General features: G+C 40.9%; 1 protein-coding gene and 1 non-coding gene across 2 annotated transcripts in view; both read right to left on the reverse strand.

Moving 5' to 3' along the window:
- The window catches only part of Cntnap2 (contactin associated protein 2), a 2,034,995-nt gene that overhangs the window by 194,097 nt on the left and 1,817,254 nt on the right, over nt 1-23,644 (reverse strand). Inside the window, exon 18 of the mRNA XM_028876400.2 lies at nt 20,702-20,938. Coding sequence (XP_028732233.1) covers nt 20,702-20,938 — 237 coding nt within the window. The remainder of the gene's footprint in view (nt 1-20,701; nt 20,939-23,644) is intronic.
- LOC114698024 lies at nt 4,608-4,714 on the reverse strand. The gene has a single exon (XR_003735292.1). It is a non-coding gene; the product is annotated as a U6 spliceosomal RNA (small nuclear RNA).

A 23,644-nucleotide genomic window follows, 5' to 3' on the forward strand; every position in this document is an offset into this window, starting at 1 on the left:
TTTTTAAACCAGGAACTATGCTGAGGATTTGGAATGAGGTGAAAAGCTGTCAGTTTAGCTGTCTAGAAGGAAATTACAGTCCCACAGCGTGATAGTTGTCATGGAAGGGTACACAAGTAAGCAACAGCAAGGCCAACCATGTCTATTTCTGAGACCCAGGAAAGCCAATCCTTGACCTCATTATTATGGGCGGAGCTGTAAGAGCTTACGAGTGACCTCTTGTTCAGGGGACAGGAGAGAGAAGGCTCCACCCAAGTACCAACTGGGCCCAACCCTGCTCAGCTTCTGGCAGTCAACAGAATAGGTGCCAGAGGCAGGTACACTCTCGGTGGCAAAGTGCTGACAAATTATTCTTAACTGGACAACAAATCAGCTGGTTTGCAGCCTTTGCTAGGGAGAGAAAACAGTATTTCTTTCCACAGACTTTTCCTTCTATCATCCCTTCATAACAAACTAAAAGACATCTTTTTATCTGGATTCTAGAAATTGCTGTGTTGCACAGAACTGGGAATAATGTCCACACTCCCCAAGGTAGAGTTGATATGAGCGGGAAGAATCTGGCTTGCTATGTATGACCATGCCCAGCTCACTGCAGCAAAAGTCTAGAGACTAGTAGGTTCAAACTAAAGCTTCAGCTGTGAGTTGCAATCCTGTATGGGGCCTTGTCATTGACTGGCAACAACAAAAGGTGTCAGAATATTCAAAGACCAACAATTAATTCCAAATCAAACATTTAATGAATCCGATGTGTTTCCAGCAGTGCTTGTCCTATTGTGCCACGCAGAGTCTCAGTGGCCTTGATTTGGAGCACAGGGCATGCAGACTTCGTACTGTTCATGCCCCGAAGCCACATAATGCCAAATAACACTGATAGAACATCTCAGCTCAGGTTAGAGACTATTTTATGCTAATAAGTGCACTGTGTTTGCCTTACATACAAAGTTTTCTGCTCTTGTAGAAACAATGGTCTAATTATAGAAAATGAGGGGTGTATATATATATATATATATTTTTTTTTTCTACCACCATTTTGGATTAGTATTATTGAACTGTATCATGTTAGACAATAAAACCCATGCATCTCAGTGCACAGATTTGCTTTCATTTTTAATGAATGCTAAAGCTATATTTATACCAAAAGAATTGCTTTACACTTATTATTTATTAATAATAAAAATCAATAAAAGCAATATTTACATTGAATTTTGTGCTCAGATGACTGGCAAGGCATTATTTCTGTGTGTTTGAGGGTGTCTGGAGAAGGTTACCATTTGAAGCAGCAGATTGGGATCATAACATCCCAGCCCAGCTGGAAGCTATGGGCAATTCTTGGGTGCTGGAGGATAGAGAGTCAGGAACGTGGCCCCCAATAGGCTGTGCAGGTCTCAGCAGATGGGTCTATACTCACTCATATACTGGCAGCACCAAGTGGCTTAGGTGGGCTTAAAATTAAGAGTATAGGACATTAGGAGGGAAAAGTGTGGAGGGTTATGGGAAAAGTTGAAGGGGAGGAAGTAGGTGTGGATTTGATCAAAACATATTAAATGCATGTATAAAATTCTCAAATAAGAATAAAAAACTATGCTTGCTCATGTGTGTGAGGACCGTCCAATTCAATAAGGACCCAGGCCGGGTCCTTTAATCCCAGCACTCGGGAGGCAGAGGCAGGCAGATCTCTGTGAGTTCAAGGCCAGCCTGGGCTACAGAGAGAGTTCCAGGAAAAGCACCAAAGCTACACAGAGAAACCCTATGTTAAAAAAAAAAGAAAAGAAAAAGAAAAAGAATAAGGGCCCAGATGGGGAAGAATGGGGAGAAAGCATGAATGTGCTGTCTCTTGCTGAACTGAGACATCCTTCTCATGCCCAAGACCCTTCTATCTGCCCTAGTTTTTAGGCCTTGGGCTTCTCACTGGGGCTTATAAATCATTAGCTCTCCTACTTTTCAAGTCTTCAAGATCCGGATTTAATTATACCACAGGCAGAAGATCATGTGGTTGATTTACCTCTATAATTTTATGAGTTATTCCCATCATAAACACTCACTCAAACACACACACACACACACACACACACACACACACACACACACACACATTGATCTCTTTTGGAGCTGGGGAGATGGTACAGTGGGTAAGAGTCATTGCTTGCTAGATATGAGGGCCTGAGTTCAAATTTCTAATATTCACATAAAAAAGCCAACCACCACTTTTTCTGCCTTTTGATCCCAGCCCTGGGGTCAGAGACAGATGGAGCCTAAGAGATCACTGGCCAGCAAGCCTGACCAGAACCATGAGCTTCCATTTCAGTGAGAGACCCTGTCATAAGCCAATAAGGTAAAGAACAAGAGAGGAGATACCTAAGTCCTGCATGGACCACACACATTCACACAGTGTTATACAAATTATTGGTTTCTATTGCTCTCTTTGCCTGAATAAGTCTGATTGATATTACTTCCACCCTTAAGAGTCCTTTAAAATAATTGGGAAGAGAAATTCCAGATGAATAATTATGCACAAGACAGTTCATTAGTAAATGTCAGATGCTTTTATACATAGCATAGGTCACCCAAGGCTAGAGAAGTCCTAACAGATGCCTTGAGAAAGGTGACATTGGGAGATGGAGTAACTTTTGAGGGTCAAAGGTCATGAGAACAGTTCATGTATGGAAAACAGAGAGATGAGATCCAGGCTGGGAATGAACTGTGGTAGACTGGAACTACAAGAAGGCTGACTGAGCTGGGATGGAGCAGGTTTGTGATCAACAAAGTGGAATTGGCTGGTGTCTTTGTTAGGGCTTACTATTGCTGTGCAGAGACACCGTGACCACAGCAACGCTTATAAAGAAACCATTTAATTGGGGTCGCTCACTTACAGTATCAGAGGTTCAGTCCATTATGATCATGAAGGGGAGCATGGAGGGGTGTGGCAGACATGATGCTGGAGCTGAGAGCACTACATCTTGCAGGCAACAGGAAGTTGACTAACTGTCACACCGAGGGAAGCTTGAGAAAGAGACCTCAAAGCCCACCCCCACAGTGACATGCTTCCTCCAACAAGGCCACACCTCCTAATAGTGCCACTCCCTTTGGGGGCCATTTTCATTCAAACCATCACAGCTGGGGATCACATAGCTGGAAGAGAGGACACTTCTCAACCAGCAATCCAGAGGCAAGGCTGGGCATCTTAGTAACTTTTCTTGGTGCTGGGGTAAAATACTTGGGGCTACTTAGGCCAGGGAAAAAGGGTTTACTTTGCCTTATAGTCTGAGACCCTGTAATATAGTCCCCTCATGTTGTGGTGACCTCCAATCATAAAATTATTTTCATGACTACTTTATAACTGTAATTTTGCTACTGTTATAAATCATAATGTAAATATTTAATAAGCAGAGTGGTCATAGGTGACCACTACGAAATGGTCGTTTGACACCCCCCCAAGGGGTCATGACCCACAGGTTGAGAACTGCTGCTATAGTCAATTATGATGGGGAAGCAGCAGCAGCAAGAGCTCGAGGCAGCTGAACACATCGTATCTGAGGACCAAGACTCAGGGAGCGATGAAGGCTGGTGCTCAACTTCCTTGCTCTTTTTGATAAAGTCCAGGATCCCAGCCCAGGGAATGGTGTCTCTATAGTGGATGGAGCTTCTCTCATCAATTAATTTAATTCAAATAACATCCCATAAGGGTGCTCAGGGGTCCTCTTCCTAGTGATTCTGGATCTTATCAAGTTGTCAGTGGAGATTAACCATCACAGTTAGGTACAGAGAGTGGCTGCAGTGATGGAGGACGTGGAATTGCCAGACCAAGACTGTCCAGGCAGGGAGCAATGAAGAGGCACAGGAGAAGACTCTGCTACTCCCACTTACAGAAGCCTTTAAGGTCCTACTCTCCTCATTGGGGCACATTATGACTCTCACAGTCCTTATCATGTTCCCTAGAAAATTATGCAAAGTTACACTTTATCATTACAGTGGTATAAAGGGCAATGTATTAATATTACAGATGAAAGCAGCTTTTGAACACCCCAATTCATTGTCCTCTTGTGATTCTTAAAGAAGTTTTAGCACACTTTTGTGGGCCTGTAAAGGCTGGGTAGGTACTGTGTCCTTCCTACCTAATACTAAGTTGACCCTGGTCCCTATCTGCACTGGGGCAAGGTGGAGGTTAGATCCTGTCAACTCCTCTAAAGGGCTACACTCCTCTTCTGGGTCCCCTGGTCTGCACAGTGTGGGCATTCAGGTATTGTCACCACATTATTATTTGATCTGAAAACAATACCAGCTAAAAAATAGTTGCTCAAATAGGTACACACACACACACACACACACACACACACACACACACACACACACACACGTTCTTGATGAAAAGGAAATCCAAACAGTAGCAAATGATGGAAATATTTTTAACCATATCCCATGTTACATTTATAGGAAAAAAGTAAGTCATGTTTCATAAGCAAATAATAGGAGAGAGGAAGTGAAGGGCAAGGAAAGGCTTTGCTGAACTTAGAGCAGAGTTAAGGAAACATGACGTCACTGTTTCTTCTCCCATTCAGATGCTGATTTCAAAACGATGCACACCCAACAGAATCTTGATTTTTTTTTTTTTTAATATGGAACGCTTCACGAATTTGCGTGTCATCCATGCACAGGGGCCATGCTAATCTTCTCTGTATCATTCCAATTTTAGTATATGTGCTGCCGAAGCGAGCACGAATCTTGATTTTTTTTTAAAATACTTTTTGTCCTTCTTTCCTTTCTTCTGTTGACAACAGTTGGCTTTGAGAGGAAGTTAGAACTGGGACTTTATTCTATTCTACTTCATTCACATTTTTTCAGAAATCATTTGAATGTGGTATCAGTTTGAGAGGAACCTGTCACATTCGTAGGAAAAGAATTCCAGTGGTTCCATAAGGCTTAACACACATAAAAGAAGTCCTTACTTTGCCTCCCCAACTCCATACTCTTCCATAATTCAAAGGCCAGAGAAGTTGGAGTTCTTTTCTCCAAGGGCTCGAGAAGAAAGGCGTCCCAGGTCTAGAGCAGGAAGAGTGAGTTTGCCTTTCCTTGGCCCTCTGGTTTTATTTAGAGTCCTGAGATGACTGGTAGCTGCTCACATGCAGGGACATTTCCCCTCATAATCCACACTCTGTCCACTCACTGGACACTCTGGACACAGGGGCTACAAGTTTGTTGGGGATCCTTTAGTCTAGTTGAGACCTAAAGGTTGCTTTTTTGGTTTGGGTCTCTGTCATGTCAGACACATGAATCAAATGACAGTGGCATTTGCAATCAAGGTGTTTTAACCTACAGCTTGCTCATGGGTGGCTATCCTAACTGGGAAGCAGAACTTGTCCACATGTACCCCTGTTCTTCTCTCCAGGGATGACCATTTTCTATCAAGAGTCCTCAATCTTCCTCAGATGACTTGCCTACAGCATTCTGGAAGCTTGCATGAAGATGTTGGCCTCATTCCCATGATGTCATATGATGCTCCCACCACGGTTGCTCTCTTGTTCTGTATGCCACTAGGGGAGCTCCCAGATGCAGGAGTTGGAGAAGACCTCTTTCTTAGATAAACTTTTAGCTAGTCTTGTCTACACTTCATCTTTTTGAGGTCTTCAGGTCTTCTCCTTTCTGTCTTCAAGGAGGACAGAAATGTTGACTCCACTTGCCTGCACCCCCTCAGCTGAGAGGGGCAGCTTCCCTTTGTCTCTCAAGCATGTCATTCCTTTTTGGCTTGCTGGTTCTCTTAAGTGTTGTCTTCTCTTATCCCCTTGGTTCAGGGCAACTTGAATCTTAGTAAAAATCCTTTTCTAGTCATTTTAGGAGGAGCAAAGAGAAATAAGAGTAATCATGCCTACCACAACTGGGACCTCTAAGAGCTTAATGAATGAAAGCTCATCAGATAAAGGTCATCAAATAGCATAAATGGGCAACTTACAAAAAGTAAAGCTGAAATGATTTGAAATGACAAGGATATTGAAAAGAGTTTGGTTTTATAGTTATTTGACATTATATGGCAAAGGTGAAATGGCCATTCTTTTCTTTACTTGGGGATAGAATTAGAGATTTAAAACATTCATTTTAGTTTACCTTTCAAAAGTCATTCATAATTATTATATAGCAGTAAACTTGTATAGAGTAAACTGTCAAAATAATAATAGCATCTTATTTGTCCCTCTACCCTACCTACCACCTCTAGAGGTAACTAGAGCAAAGAGTTTGAAATCAGAGGAAAGAGCAGGGGGATTACACACACAGTTTGTTACATGGTCAGTCCAGTTCCATTCATGTAGAAACCTCTTATTCATGTATTATTATACTTTATAACACATACATATATGCATAAGTATATACAAGGTAAATACAATTACACCTTGGATGTATTCTTAAGCTTAATGATACATAAACATCTTTCTTTTTAAAAATGCTTACCTAGTGCAATCAAATTGCAATCCTTCCTTTAAATGGATGCATCTAAAGAGCATACACACATATAAAGTGATTAAGTGGAGTTATTCTATAATCATATAATAGAGTAAAAGTACCTCTATTAGACAGCACATAATAGCAAACAAGAAGCCCAGTGCCTCAGATGGGTTACCTCTTTTGAAATGATTGGGTAGTGAGGTCCCATAGACTACCTAAATATCACAGGATATTGCCAATGCCTTTGATTCCCCTCAGAAATTGACAGAAAGACCCCATGGCTGAAGATACCACATACTTGAATCACAGAACCTGGAGAAATCAAACTGCCACTCACCTGGGAGTCTTACCCATACTGGTTAGGTTTCATAGTGCTGGATAGTGCCATGCATACTACCAGAGCAGAAAAATAATCATCATTTTCACCCAGATGTGAATCCTGAAAACCACAATAACAAGCAGCCTGGAAAGACATGCCCACTAATACAACAATGGCATGAATGCCATGGTAGTAACCAACCACTTTCTGGTGTAGGTTCTGCTCCACAAGTTGAAATCCATACCTGGCACTATTATTGTGCCAAGAACCTATGTTTAGATGGGTCATCGGCACTAAGGGAGAGCTTACTATTAGCGGGCATAGTATAAAACAACTTTTAATGACTTATTGTTATATCCATAGATTAGTACATATCTCAACCCTTATCAGAGAAGCTTCTTTTTGCAGTCAATAGCAATTAACATAGAGATCCACACTGGTCAAGGTGCAGAGAATGAGAAGCTGGAATGTTCAGCTCTGAGTGGGACACTTATGTCATACCCTTTCCACTAAAGCTCAGGGATTATTGTGGAAGTGGGGCAGAAAGTCTGTAAAAGCCAGACCCAGTGGATTACTATAAGAAACCAGTGTTTTCCAGACACAGCAGGACAGCTGAACATATGAAATGACAGAAATTGTGACAGCATGCTGCACAAGATCTTCACAATCTCAAGCCAGACAAGATCTCAGCAAGGCAAGGGAGGGTGAACACGAAGTCCCACCACTCACTGCTGGAAATAGAGCCAGTGTTCAAAGATGCAGCACATGGCAGTCATCATCCTTCAATCAGTAAAGGCCACATATTTGAGAGACTATGGGCAGCACAAACTGTACTTGATACATTTAAAAAAAAGACATAAAGTTGGGTGGGTAGGGAAGAGAGGATGGATCTGGGAGGAGTGGATAAATATGATCAAAGCTCATTGCACAAAAGTATCAAAGAACTAATTTAAAAGTGAGAAAACATGTACACTATTTTGTCTATCTATCTATCTATCTATCTATCTATCTATCTATCTATCATCTATCTACTATCTATCTATCTATCTATCATCTATCTACTATCTATCATCTATCTATCTATTTATATCTATCTATCATCTATCTATCCATCTATCATCTCTATCTATCTATCTATCTATCTATCTATCTATCTATCTATCTATCTATCTATCTAGTCTGTGTGTGTGTGTGTGTGTGTGTGTGTGTGTGTGCATGTGTGTGTGCATGAGTGTGGTGTATTAAGGCATGTATGTGGAGGCAGAGAACAGCTTGTGGGAGTCAATCCTGTCTTTCCATCATGTGGGTCTCAGGGATTGAACTCAAGTCAGCTTCTTGGCAGCTTGTGGGAGTCAGTCCTGTCTTTCCATCATGTGGGTCTCAGGGATTGAACTCAGGTCAGCTTCTTGGCAAGCACCCTACTCATCTGCTGAGCCATCTTGCTGGCTCCACTTTTGTGAACTCTTTTACTTTTGTCTAGAGGATAAATATTTTATGCGTGTCATAATTTTTGTATTATCTATTGGCCACAGGAAGGGAAGTACCTGCTGTGATGAGGGATAAGACCTTGAGCCCCACTGGGGCCCTGTCTCAGAGCTGACTGAAATCCTTTTCACAGTAGTTGAGTAACAGGTAAGGAGACAACAGACCACCCTTCTGCCTCCTTATAAACATGGATGTAGAGACATTTTTTGATTGTTTATGTGTTTTGTTTGGGTTGGGAATTTCAATAATCAGAAACTCATTTCATGTACAGCCCTGTCTCTTGACTAGCACAGACAATGCAGTACCTGAGAGACCACGAATCAGTAATTCATAGCATGAGCTTCATCAACAAGGAAGCTCACAGGGCATGGCCTGTATTTACTCTGCAAATCACCTCTGTTGTTATAAGGCAGTCTGAAGTGGTCTCTCATGGCAGAAGAATTTATTTGGTTAGACTCGTCCCTTGTTTCATTCCTTTCCTCACATATTTGGAAAGAGAAGTCCTCTCCACCATTAACCCAAAGTCATGAAGACGGTGTGTTGTTGGTGCCCTCAACAATAACAACACATGCCTTCTTATCAGAGACTTAGTTTAGAAATCTAAGGCGAAGCCAGTTTCCTCCTCATTCTCCCTCACTCCTCTCTGTATGTATGTCTCCCCCTTCTCTCTCTCCTTGTCTCCCTCCCTCCCTTGCTTTCCCTCTGTATTTTCTTGCTTAGCCATACACAGAGAGCACCAAGGAAGGAGGCAAAGAAAGAAAGTTTCCTAGAGCTTCTGGGATGCAACAGCAAGATGTGATAGAAAAAACAAGGAGAATGACTGGGGAGATGGATAGTCAATAAAGTGCTTGCCTCATAGTATGAGAACCCGATTTTGTGTTCCCAGCTCCCATATAAAAAGTTGGGTGGCAAGATGGGAAGTGTGTCCCTGGAAGCTGCCAAGCCAATTAGCCTGGTCTCTGTGGTGAAGCTGCAGGTCAGTGAGAGGCCCTGTCTCAAACAAAAGGTGGAATGTATCTAGCACTGACATCCAAGGTTGTCCTCTGACACATGCACCATGCTATACTTAGGCGTCCTTCTCCCACAATGAATATACATACACACATGAATGTACACACACACACACACACACACACACACACACACACACACGAACAAGGACAAAGTGGATAAGACACAATATCTAGTATTTACAGAAATCACAAATTCATCATCATATGTTAACCTATCAGGAACCATATTCTTTTACGGCCATCTGGAGTCTTGGGAGAGCAGTACCTGCAAAGGGGAGTGGTGGCATGTGCCATCATTTTCTCCCAGCCACATTCATGAGTCTATATAGGCTTTGGTAAAGGAAGAAGTGTGGACTTGATTATTAGATGTTGTTTACGTGTCAAGTTTAAGGCAGGTGCTCTTACTTGTCTCCCTAATTTGGGGACCTGAAAGTGCAGAGATGTCCCCGAATTCTTAAATCAACAGGAATTTGAACCCTCTGTTTCTTCATGAAGCCATTCTTTGTCTTTTAATGGGCATGATGGTGTAGGATACAGGAAAACTTCCCAGGGATCAGAAGCACTCAATATGTAGTGAGCTGCCTCCTGCTCCTGAGTTTGGGTCTGAACATGTGAATGTGTGGCAAAGGAGACCCCAGGCTTGTAGACATGGTGGGGGAAACAGGCTTGGTGTCAGGGCCCAGGATTCCAGTTCTCACCTGCTGTATGTGGGCCAGGCATTTTTGATAATACAGTTAACCTCTAGAAGGCTTAGTGCTTTATTTTCAAAACAGAAGCCATCGGACCTATCTCTTGGAATTGCTGTGGGGATTAAATAAAGATGTGAACACATGTAGTTCAGTGTCTGGCATCAAAGGAAGTGCTCAACAAAATGTCAGATGAATACAGAGGAATGGAATTTCCTTTTCAACCATGAGATACTTTGATTCATGGCAAACGAACTCCGCGAACTCTTAACAGTGTAGAGTAATTGAAGAAGTGTTGAAGTAAGTAACCCGATGACATTTCATTGCTAGAGCAAATGATGGAAGTGTGCTGAACGGTAAATTCATTATATTCCTAGGAATAAAGCAGTTTGAAATCACCTTTGATGTTTTTAGAGGAATTATGAAGTGCTATAATAACCACACATGGTGCATGATTTGGCAAGATGCTGTAAAAAGCTATAGAAGGTAACACTTGTGCTAAGTGGACAGAAGACAGAAATGATAAACCTGTTTGAAATTTTTAATTTGGTCTGTTATTTGAATTTGATGTATATGACCTAATTCATATTTTAATTGAATTTATAGGCTTCTACTACAAGACAGTCATTGAGGAAATGTAAAAGTCCATCGTTTAAAACTGACCCACTTAAAGGGGATTTGAATTAGATATCTACTAATATAGTAAAACTATATTTTTGTAAAATATAGTATATTAAATATTACTATAGTATACATATAGTAAAACTTCGGAAAGCATTTTATTTACAGTCTTATTAGTTTTTAATTTTGACAATGAAGAAATGATTTAGTTGTGAACTTGGGCAAATATTTGAGATTTAGGTTATATTTGGCTTAGACATGAGAAAAATCTGGGTTTGCTAACCTTAACTGCAACTGTCAGCTTTCTTCTCTCTCTCTCCCTTCTCTCTTTTCTTCCTTCCTTCCTTCCTGCCCTCCTTTTAAAGGTAGTGTTTCATATAACTTCAGCTGGAAATTCATTATGTAGCTGAGGATGACCTTGAACTTCTGTTCTTCATGCCCGTCTTCCAAGTGCTGGGATTAGCAGTGTGTCGCCATACCCTGTATATGTGGTGCTGGGATCAAACTCAGGGTCTCATGCATGGTAGGCAAGCTCTCTACCAACTGAGCTACATCCCTAGCTTCAGTGGTCATCCTTAGTGATAAGACAGAGGAGGCAGGGAGACTATTAATCATTTGGATAAAAGACAATTTAGAAGAGCTCTTGGCCATATAGCAGTCACTCTATTGTTTTTTGAAACTTTATAAGATGTTCAAGGAGTCAGTATTATTTTCAGTAAGATGTCCTAGTAGGTTTTGAATGACAATATGTTGTCCATTGCAGGATTTCTACCAAGGTCATCCTGAGCTCTTGGACACCTGTGACATACAGGTTAATAACTTTAAGAATAATCATAATCTGTTCTTCATTACATATGTATATTATTATATGTGTATATATATTTGAAATAGACTCTCTCCATGTAGTCATTGCTAGCCTCAGACACACTCTCTAGCCCAGATTGGTCTCAAGCTTGCCATTGCCACGGTCCTCTTGCCTCAGCCTCCCCAGTGCTGAGATTACAGGCCTGCAATGGCACACCTGGCTCTGCACTTCACAATAGTGATGCTTTTCCAAGTACTTTCACTCACATCAGCTCATTTGATCTCCAGTCCTGTAAATTATGCATTTCATAGAATTGATGGAATTCATAATGAATGCCTATATAGTAAGGCAATTGTTTACCTTTATCCCTAGTCACATTGAAACTAGATTCAAGTGGTTCTCAATCCATTGTTCTACATCACAATAGCTTCCTCTTTAACTATGATAAACTCAAAATGCACAGATTTCTCTGCTAAACACAAAATTAATTTAGAAAAGTGTTGACTGTATTGCTGGTCAAAAGGACAGGGTTTGGTTCCTGTGAGGAACACTGAGAGGATGATTTGCATACGGGCTAGGATTTGAGATCTTTCTAGATTATATTTGACCCAACTCCCTAAGGAGAAACTTAGGAAGTAAAGTTGGTCCCTGGAGTTGGGTAATATAACCTAGAAGGATCTCAAAAAATAAGCTATATGCAAATTACTCTCTCTGATCTCATTGGAGCCAAACTATGTCCATGTAACCAGTAATGCTAGGGGTAGCCAATCTCTACCAGCCATGCTGCTTGAGGGCAATGGGGGCTTGCTCTGGGTTACTGTGTCATGTGGTTTTAGGTCTATCCTTGAGTGGCTCCATTATATAAACAGGCTTGACCTGAGTGACTCGATTGTGCCAAGAAAGAATGACTCTACATTTTCTTTCCACAATTAAGCAACCACCATTTGGCAGAATACCAGGAGGCACACACTTTATAATTTATTTTATGCTAATAAAAATGGTATCTGTAAATATATCACATAATATTGGAAATACCAGACACATGTGATTATCAATGGCTATAGCCACTTCACCCAGAGCTGTAGAAGAAGCATCCTAAGGCCAAACTGTGGCAGGTATACTGACAAGTTATCAGTGTCACTTGTCACTGTCCGCATCCAGGGAAGTTTGTACAGTGAAACTTTTCTGCCTCTGTCCCTCCAGCTCTATGTCAAGTGCAGGTTCACTCACCTGTGACCCTCAGCCCACTTCAAACTGACCCTGGAAACCTTGCCACCCAGACCTGCACCTGACATCTGCACCTCTGAATGGCTCTGTGCCTTCTTCTGGTCCCCTGCAGACCTTCCCTGTGCCTGTGCCAGCTTTCCGTCTCTGACTTCCGAGTAGCTTCTATGCACTCCACACTAGTTATTGTGTGATGTGTGAGAAATATGTCAACTGAGCGCTAAGACTAGTAATTTTTGATTAGAATCAAAGAACTTGAGATTGCCAATGGCCAGCTATCAAGCAAAGTTGGGACGACTTGTTAAATCGAAGCCAATGAAATGAATATAGCTTGTGAATTTATTGTTATTCAATGAACGTTGATGTTGTGGAAAGGCAGAGATGTGCTTATATTTTTGACATAACTTGCTCTCCACCCTACCCTTGGAGGAAGCTGTAAAAGCCTGTCCTGTTTTTAGATTCTTCAGCATGAACTACAGGTTTCCACGTGCCATTCAATCTCTGTTTCTTTTTCCCATCATGTTGTAATTGGATCTATATCCTCCGCTCTACCCAAGCCTCCTCTCACTTATCCTGGCCTTCCTCATTGGCAACCCACTGCTTCCTACATAGCAGCTTGCTTTCCAGATCATCACAGTTCTCATTCTCAAAACTTGTGCCCAGTGTGTATGAAGAAATGAGATTGATGTTAGTTATCTAACCACATGCTCTTCCTTCATTTTTACAGAATGAGCTCTGTTAACTGTTATTGCTGGGGATTTAATTTAATGAAGGCTCTTTGCCTTATAGGGATTGAGTACTTTCAAGGCCACCTGCTGCTTAGTAAACTCAGCCTTTAGAAGAGCCAGCTATAGAATATGGGAAGGGCAAGTTAAATGTCTCACTCTGTCCTGTGCCCAGTCTTCAGGAAACCTTGATTATTATGTATTAAAAATGTCAAACCTTGGGTAGGAGAGATGACTCAGTGGTTAAGACCACAGGTGGCTCTTCCAGAGGAAACAGGTTCCATTCCCAGAACCCACAAGGTCACTCACAACCATCTGTTAATCTGGCTTCAGGCATTCAGTGCCCTCTTCTGGCCTCTGTAGGCACTGCACACACACGGTGCACAGACATACATGCAGGCAAAATACTCAAATACATAAAAAATAAAAAAGACTAAAAATGCTAAGAGAAGGAATGCTCAGAAAGCACAGTTGAGTTTAATAATTTCTGTTCTGTCAGTGTTTGGTTAAAATGGGAGGAAAGAAAAAGTAAAATGCCCATTTTAAAAAAAAAATTCATAATCACAATCAATAGAAGTGACTGTATGAATTATTTCAAAAGTTTGATTGATTTATAAAACGGGACAACAAAATTGTAAACTTTATAAAAATCAATTCGGTGACCCCTGGATTTACTTGATCAATCAAGAAAGTAGATTTTCTTTAGCCAAGGGATGTCTAGAGTGAGCCTGATTGCCAAGGCCAGGGCTGCCTATTGGAAATGATGCACTCACAGAAGACTGGAGTGGAGAGAGTGCTCAGAGGCAGGGAGGGCTTCACAACCCACAGACATGATGAAGTGCTCAGGATGAGGTGGACTGGTGAATGCGTTTGCTTGCAGGGAGCTCCAAGCTTGATTAATTTAAAAGGGAAATGCTCAGTGCAATTTATGGGTCATTGTAGACTCGTGAACAAACAAAAAAAAATGCATAGAGAAACCATTGGGATGAGCCATAAGAAAAGCTGGAGTGTTGTTATTTTTAAACTGCAAAGTATTTCGTGTTCTGGTCATTGTTGAGGAAAATGAAAGCTCAACATACATACAAAATGCACAGGAGAAAAGAAATCAGCTGAATCCCAAACCTGGTGGAGATTAGAAAACAGCACAAATGTACTTTACCCCATAATCAAAGTGAAAAGTCTAAAATCTTTGTCCTCTACTATACGGAGACCATTTCAAAAGGACTTGCTTTACCCACTGCTGTTTTAAATCCCTTCCTCTGAGAATGTTAATTGACCAGGTTTTCCCATTCAGATTCCCAAGAAAAACTCAGGGAGAGCAAAGGCTGTTTTACCACCCCTAAGTTCTGGGATGAAGTCATTTAAACTACTCAGCAATCTCTAAAACTTCCAGAGTTTGGAATCTGGTCAAAAGCATTTTCTTTTGCCCACCAGGGTGCGTGGCATGCGTGGACTTCCATCCACACATCCTTGTTGTTGTTTGCCCCTTACTATTTTCTCTTCATGTCCTTCCTTTTAAAACAGCTTTCTAAGCTTTTAAGCAGATTATCTTCCCATGTTACCATGAGACTTTTAAATTACAACCCAACATCTGCAGATTTCAGAAAGACGTTAACAGAGAAGGGTGTTTTCCCTTCTTGACTAACACTGTAGGGGAAAAGGAGAACAAAATTCTATTCTTCACCTCTGGTCTTCTATCCACATCTATCCAGATCTATCAAATGAAAAAGAAACCCATGATACTCTCCTCCTACTACTGGAGGACTGTTTTTACTGGTGGAGGACTGTTTTTACTGGTGGAAGATTGCTTTTACTGGTAGAGGACTGTTTTTACTGGTGTGGAACTGTTTTTATTGGTGGAGGACTGTTTTTACTGGTGGAAGATTGCTTTTACTGGTAGAGGACTGTTTTTACTGGTGTGGGATTGTTTTTACTGGTAGAGGACTGTTTTTACTGGTCAAGGACTGTTTTTAATGGTGGAGGACTGTTTTTACTGGTGGAGGACTGTTTTCCAAGCTGGGATTCTACATAGGCAGACCTGTGAAAAATGCTCATTGTTGCCAATCGCTTAGCTGTGTTCATACAACATGAACTTCTAAGATACACAGATCTAACGCTCCTCTCCCTCATCTACCCACTCATTTTAAATATTTTATATTCATTGATTTTCTTTAGAAGGTTTTTTAGCTAACTCTATAGAGGTACACCATGGATTTACTGTGACCATCGTGTTCCACACCTAGAGTGGTGGAGACAACTGTGTAGTCTTGAAGTTGCTTTTGACCTGCTTACCTCCTCCCATCCAACAAGAGGGTAAAGCTTCTCTGCCTTAGTGGTTTAATCTGGACTTGAGGCTAAAGCTTCCATCAAAAAGCAAGGAAGCAGGAATTGCTGTGTAACTCACCTTGGCTTTGACAAGGGGGTAGGTACACACTTTGCACCAAGGGTTGTGCTACTGGATGTGGTGGGTAGTGTTTCTAGCTGCATCTTCCAGGATCGTAGTCTTTCAGTGCTTGTGCTATGAGACTTAATTTCCCCTTCAGAATACTATTAGTGGGTCCAATATTAACTGACGGAGACGTTTTTATGAGACTTCTATATTTGCTCCTCAAGTACTAAAGTAGCAATTAGTGCTCAAAGGTCACTGAAAAGATGTCAGGTATACACCTGACTGTAAAATCTTCTAGAGAAGGCTTAAGAGATGATATGCTGTAGGGTAAAAATTAAAAAAAAAAATGTAAACTAAAAAGGAAGAAGTTCAGAGAATACAAAATAGCATTTGCTGTTGGCCCTAGTGTGTTAGGTTCTCTGTTTGGAAATAAACTCAGAATATTCAGTGTCATCATCACAGTCACAGTGGTCATTCCTGAAGATGAGGCTCAGTGGCATTCAAGTTTTTCAAGGTTATATCGTATGGGTAAGAAAGTCCGTGATTAATAGTCATAACTATTCCCTCATCCATTTTCTAAGTAGAGAGATGAACTGGCCACTAATAATACAGATCATAAAATCTTAGTCAATGTCACAGAACTCAACAGGGAGAAGAGACTTGATGGACCACAATGCAGGGGATGCACATTTGTATTGTTATCAATGATGGTAACACTGATGATTGAGCCATCCACCTATCACTTAGCAGTTTCATGACTATGATTATTCAGATTTTGATCCTATCTAAGCAATAAACGAAAGCCTGAGAATAACATAGAAGTCTCTAAAGTTAAAAATGGTTTAAAGATTCCTTTTTTTTTTTTTCAACTGCTGCCGTGGGTTGGTAGATAAATATGGGCAAAGTGTGCTGAACTTGGATAAATAAAGGGATCATTAGAAATGTTTTTAGTTGTCAGAGGGATATGGGACTCATGTGTTGCTATAATGCACTGCAGAATGTTTTGATTTTGAATGAGCCATCGAAATGTTCTGAAAATGTCAGTATGGCCAGACTCAATGACACAGACAAAGTTCCCAGGCACATTAGATGTTTACTATGGTTTGAATGTGTCTTTGGAAACTCAATCTCCACTGCAAATGTGTTGACAGTATGCGGAAAGGTGAATATGTCTCCAGGGCCCTGCCTTCCTGAATGAACTAATTCAGTGATGGTGGGAAATGAGTTAGTTATCATGAGAATGGATTGAGATGAAAGGACAGATTCAGTTTCCTCCCACATGCTTGGTTTCTCATGATTTCTTGCTCTTTTTCCTCCTACCATTGGATGTTGCAGCATGAAGGTACTCATCAAATATGGGTCCTTTGAACTTGAACTTCTCAGCTTCTAAAACAATGAATCAAATGAACTTATTTTCTTTTGAAATCACCCAGTCTTGGATGTTCTAGCAGAGCAGCACACATGGACTGCTGACATCCTGTAACTAATAGTTAAATAAGTGAGCCACACATTTACCAAGGCTCTAGAGAAGAATCCTCCTTGCCTCCCCCAGACTCTGCTGGCTGTAGGAAGCTCTAGTCTTGAGGTCCTGTCACGTCAATTTCTAGCTCTCTCTTCACACAGCCCTTTTATCTATGTGGCAATGCATCTTCGTGCCTTTCCCTCTTCTTATAAGGACTATCTCTTAGGATTTAGGCTCTTCCCTAATTCATTTACATTGACCCTTACCTGCATCAGCAAACAAGGCGACACTCTGAGGTTCCAGGTAGAGATGAATTTAGGGGCTACCATTAAACTCCAAAAACCTATTATTTTTCATTTTCTATAAAACCACGTAAGAGGCACAGGGACATTATATACTTCAAAATATGTTGCTTATTTATGATAGTTGTTGAGAATGGCTTTGATAATCATAACATATTTGAGTATTTGGGGCTTGACTATCCAAGAAAGACTGGGCTCAATTAGGAAAAACTCTTTGCCATAGTTAAGCAACTATCCATTTGGTCTCTAATGGAATTTGGGGATATCACATCCGCATATACATTTGCCTTTGAAGACTGGGGTGACCCCTGATTCTGGGACCATCGAGGACTCAACCAGTGGGTTTTCAATGAATTTTTTTGTGTAATGGACCTGTCTCAGTTGAGTTAAATGGATGCTGGCTGGTGAATACCTTGAGAAGATGGAGAATGGCATATTTTTCTAAAGATAGATGATGTGATAGGCTGTGTGGTCTAATGATACGAGTTTCTAGAATACCCCCTGTTTAAGATGCAAATATACCTGAGAGAACTGAAGGATAATTCCTTTGGATGTTTATTGAAGAGCAGGCTCTTTTAAATGCATTGAGACATGATTTTCGAGAGTAACTTAATTACCATCAATTTTCATTTGACATGCAACTCCATTCATTCCAGATAACATGACTAGATTATACAATAATTTCTAGTTAATCACTAGACATTTTCTCATCAGAGACAGCTACTTCTTAAACGTCTCCACTAAGAGTTCTGCCTTCTACTGTTTTTTTCCAAGAAAAAGAAAAGTAATGAAATGAGAAATAATATATCATTGGTTTAAGAGTATAAAATAAAAGTAAGAAAAAGCAAGTTTTAAAAGTCCCACTATTTTTACCTTTCTGTAAAATAAAACAAAATAAAACCAAACCCCTCACAGTTATATTTTGTTAGGAACTCTCAATTAGTTTTACTCCATGTGTATATAGATTTGCATTAAAAAGGTTTATTTTATTGTTTATTTCTCTATATATCTGTATGTATGTATGAGTATGGGCACATGAGTGCAGGTTCTTGCAGAAGCCAGAGGATGGCACTGGGACACCTGGATCTGGAGTTACAGGTAGTCCTGCTCTGGGTGTTAAGCTCTGGGTGTTAAGAATTGAATGTGGGTCCTCTGCAAGAGCAACAAGTACTCTTGTCCCTACCTGTGGCTTTTTGATATAGAAACATGTAACTGGGTTGTGTGTGACAGGCTGAGACCAGCTTCGTTCACTTAGAAAATATAGGGCATTTTCCACGTCTAGTAGGATAGACCATGAAAGGATTGCCCCAACAGAACCTTCACTGAGTTTATTCTTTTCATGATGTGCCTGCTTTTTCTAGAGAGTGAGTTGTTCGGCCGCAGTTCCAGTGAGAAGGATGGTCACAGGGACTTCTGTGCAGGCACCAGGCTACCTGGTTGGTGAGCCCCAAGGAGACAGACGGAGAGCTAGAATGGAGGTTCAGCGAGAAGATACTGTCATTGACACCAGAAGCAGCTCGCTGAGTTCAGAATCTGTGTGGCTATGTTGTCTCTCTAAACCAGTACTACTGTCACCTTTGCCAAGGCAAGGAGGTACTTATCACCACTCAGAAGGATGCTCACAAGTGCTTTTCAAATATACTGACAGTTTTCAGTGAAATTTTTTTGTTAAAGCCCCTGAGCCAATGCAAATTCATTGTAATAAACAGGTAGTAAGAGAATATTTAGATGTCTTTTGTACAAACCCTTTGAGACAATGTCAAAGGAAACATATAGGCTTCATTTACCTTTATCTCTGATTGCTGGCTAAAGGGAAAGGCAGATGCCCTTTTATGAACATTGCCTATTAACCCCCAGAGGTTTTGTGTGAACTGCTGTGTTTAACTTAACTCTCCAGAAAGAAGGGGACCATGATTTGCTTTAAATTGTTACTTACACAGTGCAATGTCTTAGGCATTAGCACTTACTTGATTGCATTCAGACATTACATTGGCAAAGGAATGGACTGCACTAAATTAGCATCAAGCACAATGAGTGGTAATTGCAAGACTGTCATTTCTACAAGAGCAAAATTGATGTGTTCTGCAAGCCCATTCCATTGTATGCCACGGGAAAATCACGGAAGCATGTTGTTCTGAGCAGAAAAATGCAATGTAATGGCCCTGTTAATATGTCTTGGTATTTTTCAGCAATGGTGTTCCTTTCCACCTTTGTTCTTGTCTCATGCTCATTCTTCAAATCCCGTCTGATCTAATTTGTATGCTCATATTCCAGCCCTGCCAGACAGTAGCCTGGATGTACAGGCAAATATTGTGGAACAATTCCTTCTGTGTGTGGCATCTTGTGTGAATAATGCCAGCATAAACAACCCTCTGTGTATTCATGAAAGTATGAATGAGTACTTATGGAAAGCTTCTTAGATAGAGACACAGTAACAGCTTACAGCAAACTTTCCCCAATGCTATATGTTCCCTTAGAAAGAAAAGGGTGATTTACAGGCTTTTGTGGCTTAGGAGAAGTGCCAGCTGCTGTTCTTTTTACTCTTCTTGTTTCTTATGGGAAATTAAGCTTCACCAGTTGAGTGAATTTCTTTCAGTCACATGTGATCACAGAGTATATCCCAGTGAAAACATGTATATTCATTGGGCTCTTGTATTTTTATTGTTCATGTGGAATTTACTACAGATTCAAGGGCTCATTAAAGATTAGACTAATACTGAAATAAAGGATGTTCTAAGTTGATTAAGCATATTTCAGTATCTCTGTAGGTTGAGGTAGGCTGAGACGTCCACCCATAAGGGTGTTTTGAGTAAGATTAGTAATGATGATAATGACAATTTGAGCAGAGATACTTTCGAGCTTTAGCAGCTGGTGGGTGTGGGGGGACACAAGTATCGATGGGCTACATTTGACCATTGATCTTGTTGTGGGATGGTTAAGCCCGAGTCCCCTTTTAGAGGGCTCTTACTTTGTCACTCATCATTTCAACATGGTGAGATTCTTTACACTGTAATGTTTCAGTCAGTGCTGAGCTCTGGGGAATTGTGTACCAAGGTCAATTCTCTCATCTAGTAAACAAAAAAGGTTAAGAACAATCAGAAGTTCTCTCCTAAGGTGGGAGAGGAATTCACCTCACACTTAGAAACAAAGACAAGCATTTGCAGCCGAAGAAGCACTGGACAGATGACTTGGTTATAAAGATGTCTACAGATGGGACTGGATGTCATCTCTGCCGTACCTTTGTTGCAGAATGTCCCATCGTAGGCTGTGTTAGAGCAGTCACAGGAGTAGCCATGGTATTTCTCGATGCATTTGCCTCCATTTTCACAGTTAGCCCCATAGCTGGTGCAGTGGCCTGAGCAGCCAGATTTGAATCCAGATGTGACCTTTGCCCTTTCTTCCAAGTCAAGTGTCACTCCATTCATTCTCAAGGAGCGGATGCAGCCCAGGAAGCCTTGCTGGCCCCCAGCACCACCTGGGAATGACAGAAAGCACAGAGTTCAGATGGGATGGATTACCTCTGCAACTGCCTTTTCGCTCAGCAGGTTTTGAAATTACAGCAGGAGACAAGCTGGTAAGTCTTTTCCTCTTTGGGTTGGTCCAGTCTAAACAGAAAGAGTTGAAGCTTTTCCCTTAGGCTGTGGTGTCTAATTAAATATGGCTGTCTTCTGAGAAGAAATAAACTCGCCACAGAAACAAAATGTTTGTAGATATGCAAAAATGTATAATCTGGATTCTTATGGGAAAGACGCTCACAGAAGTCTTTAGTTTCTTTGTTCTTTAATCTCAGAGTGTTAGTTCTGTAGCATTATCTGTTGAACTATAAAGGAGAGAGACATGAATACATTAGCATAGCTAAGGAAGTCAATTAGTCAGAAGGCATAAATTCGTTTGAAATGTCATTGTGCTTGGTGATTCTTATCTTGTGAAATGTTTTGCTTTGAAGTTTACATTAAGGTACTCAGGACATCTTGGCTGGGGTGGCTGGATGTTTGAACTGATACTTTACACAGATATGAGGTCTGTTATTGTTATTCATATTTCAGGTTGGATTTCATCACTTTTGTCATAATGCCATTTCAAGACATAAAGCTGTGGAATGCTGTCTTCAGGATGTGACATGGTTACTGCCATCACGAACACACAGCAGCAGTGAATACCTGCATCAGAGCTGCAAAAAAATTGAGCCCCTCAGCCTCCCAACATGGATGTGGATGAAGCTCTCGAGGTCCTAATTCAACTCATCAGGGCAAGAGAAACAAGAGAGCACAAGGAGGACTGAGAGCATTAGAAGAACTGGTTGGGATGAAAAAAGAGGTCAACAGGAATGAGGGAGGGGTCAGAGAGGTCAATAGCAAGGAGTGAAGATGATCACAGTACATTTGTAATGGATGGAGCAGTTAAGAGGTTACACTTAAAAATGAAGAAAGCAGGCATGTAGCATGCAATGATGTGTTCATTATGACTTCTGGAGTAAGTTACAGAGTAGGACTGAGTTTTATAAGCATGAAAATATTAAAGAGCTTCTGATATACATAGAGGGACCCACAAAACCATTGTATCAAATGGATTTAACTGAGTCTGTAATTATCTGGATGCTTTTAAAATTGGAGCAGTCTATATTCTGTCTATATTTCAATACATATGAACACATATGTATATACATATATAACATGATAATATTATATATGGCAGAATATATTATATATGACATGATATATTATGCCATAAATATGTATATATATTAATATGAGATAAAAGCAGAGAACAGAAAAGGTACTTTATTTTTGAAGGAAAGGGGACAGGTGAGGAGGAAGGAAGAGAGAGGGTGGCGGGGAGCGAATATGAGCAAAGTACAATGATATATACGTATGATGGTGTCATAATTAAATGCATCATTTCATATGTGAACTAAAGGAAAAGTCAGTGCTGGCTAAAATGAGCCAAGATGACTGCTTAAACATTACTCTCCAGCATGTGTGTGTGCGTGTGCGTGTGCGTGTGCGTGTGTGTGTGTGTCTGTCTGTCTGTCTGAAACAAACACTTAAATCAGTAGGCCGAGTGCAGAAGAGTACCCTTGACAATGCACCGTGGCCTCATCTGTTAGACAAGGACAGAGGAAGCTTGAATTTTCTCTTTCTAACCTGAGACATTTCTTTTCCCTGTCCTCAGAACTGGCATTCCTTATTCTTGGACTCTGGAGCTTGTAGTGAATTATATTGCCAATTTTCTTGTTTCTCTAGCTTTCACAGAGCAGACTGCTACATTTTTTAGTTTTAATAACCCCTCGAGCCAATTCCTTAACAAAATTCCCAATAAGTTAAAAAAAAGACTGGGTACTGGGGAGGTGGTTCAGTGGATAAAGTGCTTGGTTCATGAGGACCTGAGTTCAGATCCTCAGCACTCATGTCAAAACCAGGCATGACAGCATTATGTGTTTCAACCAGTGCTCTGTTAGGGAAGACAGGTAGATGTCAGGGTGGGTTGGCCTATCCTAAATGTGAGCTCCAGGTTCAGGGAACTGTCTGAAACATAAGGTGGGAAGAAAGAGGAAGACGCTAAATGTCAAATTTTGGTCTCAAGTACATGCACAGGTGAGCACATCAGCACATGTGTGCCTGCACACACACACACACACACACACACACACACACACACACACACACCGCGCCCCCGCACACACATGCACACACACATACACACACATTATAACATGCGCATGCACACACACACATGCACGCACACACACAAATGGAGAAGTCAGTAGGGCGTTGTTGTTTGGATACGATTGTTAGGCTAGAGATGCAGTCAGATCACTCAGCCTGTTATCCTGGCCCAAAGTGCAGCAGCCAGTAGACTCACTGGGAAGGACTAGTGGATCAAAGACTCAACTGCAGGATGGATCAGTAACATCTGAGTATGCCCATATGTCCTTATTGGTGAAATGGCAAATAAATCCTTCTACTGCCTTTTTGAGCCCAAGCCTTCCAGTACTTTCCTTGGGTCATATATTAGTTTGAATATATGTATTCTGTAAAGCACCATCTAGTTTTCATAAAATATTTGAGTAGAGGATTAATTGAAGAGAGCCCAGTGTCCTTTGGGGTCAAAGCTATGTGATAGTAAATAGCAAATGAAGTTATTAAAAACACCGCTTTGAAGGATTTCCCATCCTGCCATC

Source organism: Peromyscus leucopus, chromosome 3 (genome assembly GCF_004664715.2).
Source record: "Peromyscus leucopus breed LL Stock chromosome 3, UCI_PerLeu_2.1, whole genome shotgun sequence".
Lineage (NCBI taxonomy): Eukaryota > Metazoa > Chordata > Mammalia > Rodentia > Cricetidae > Peromyscus > Peromyscus leucopus.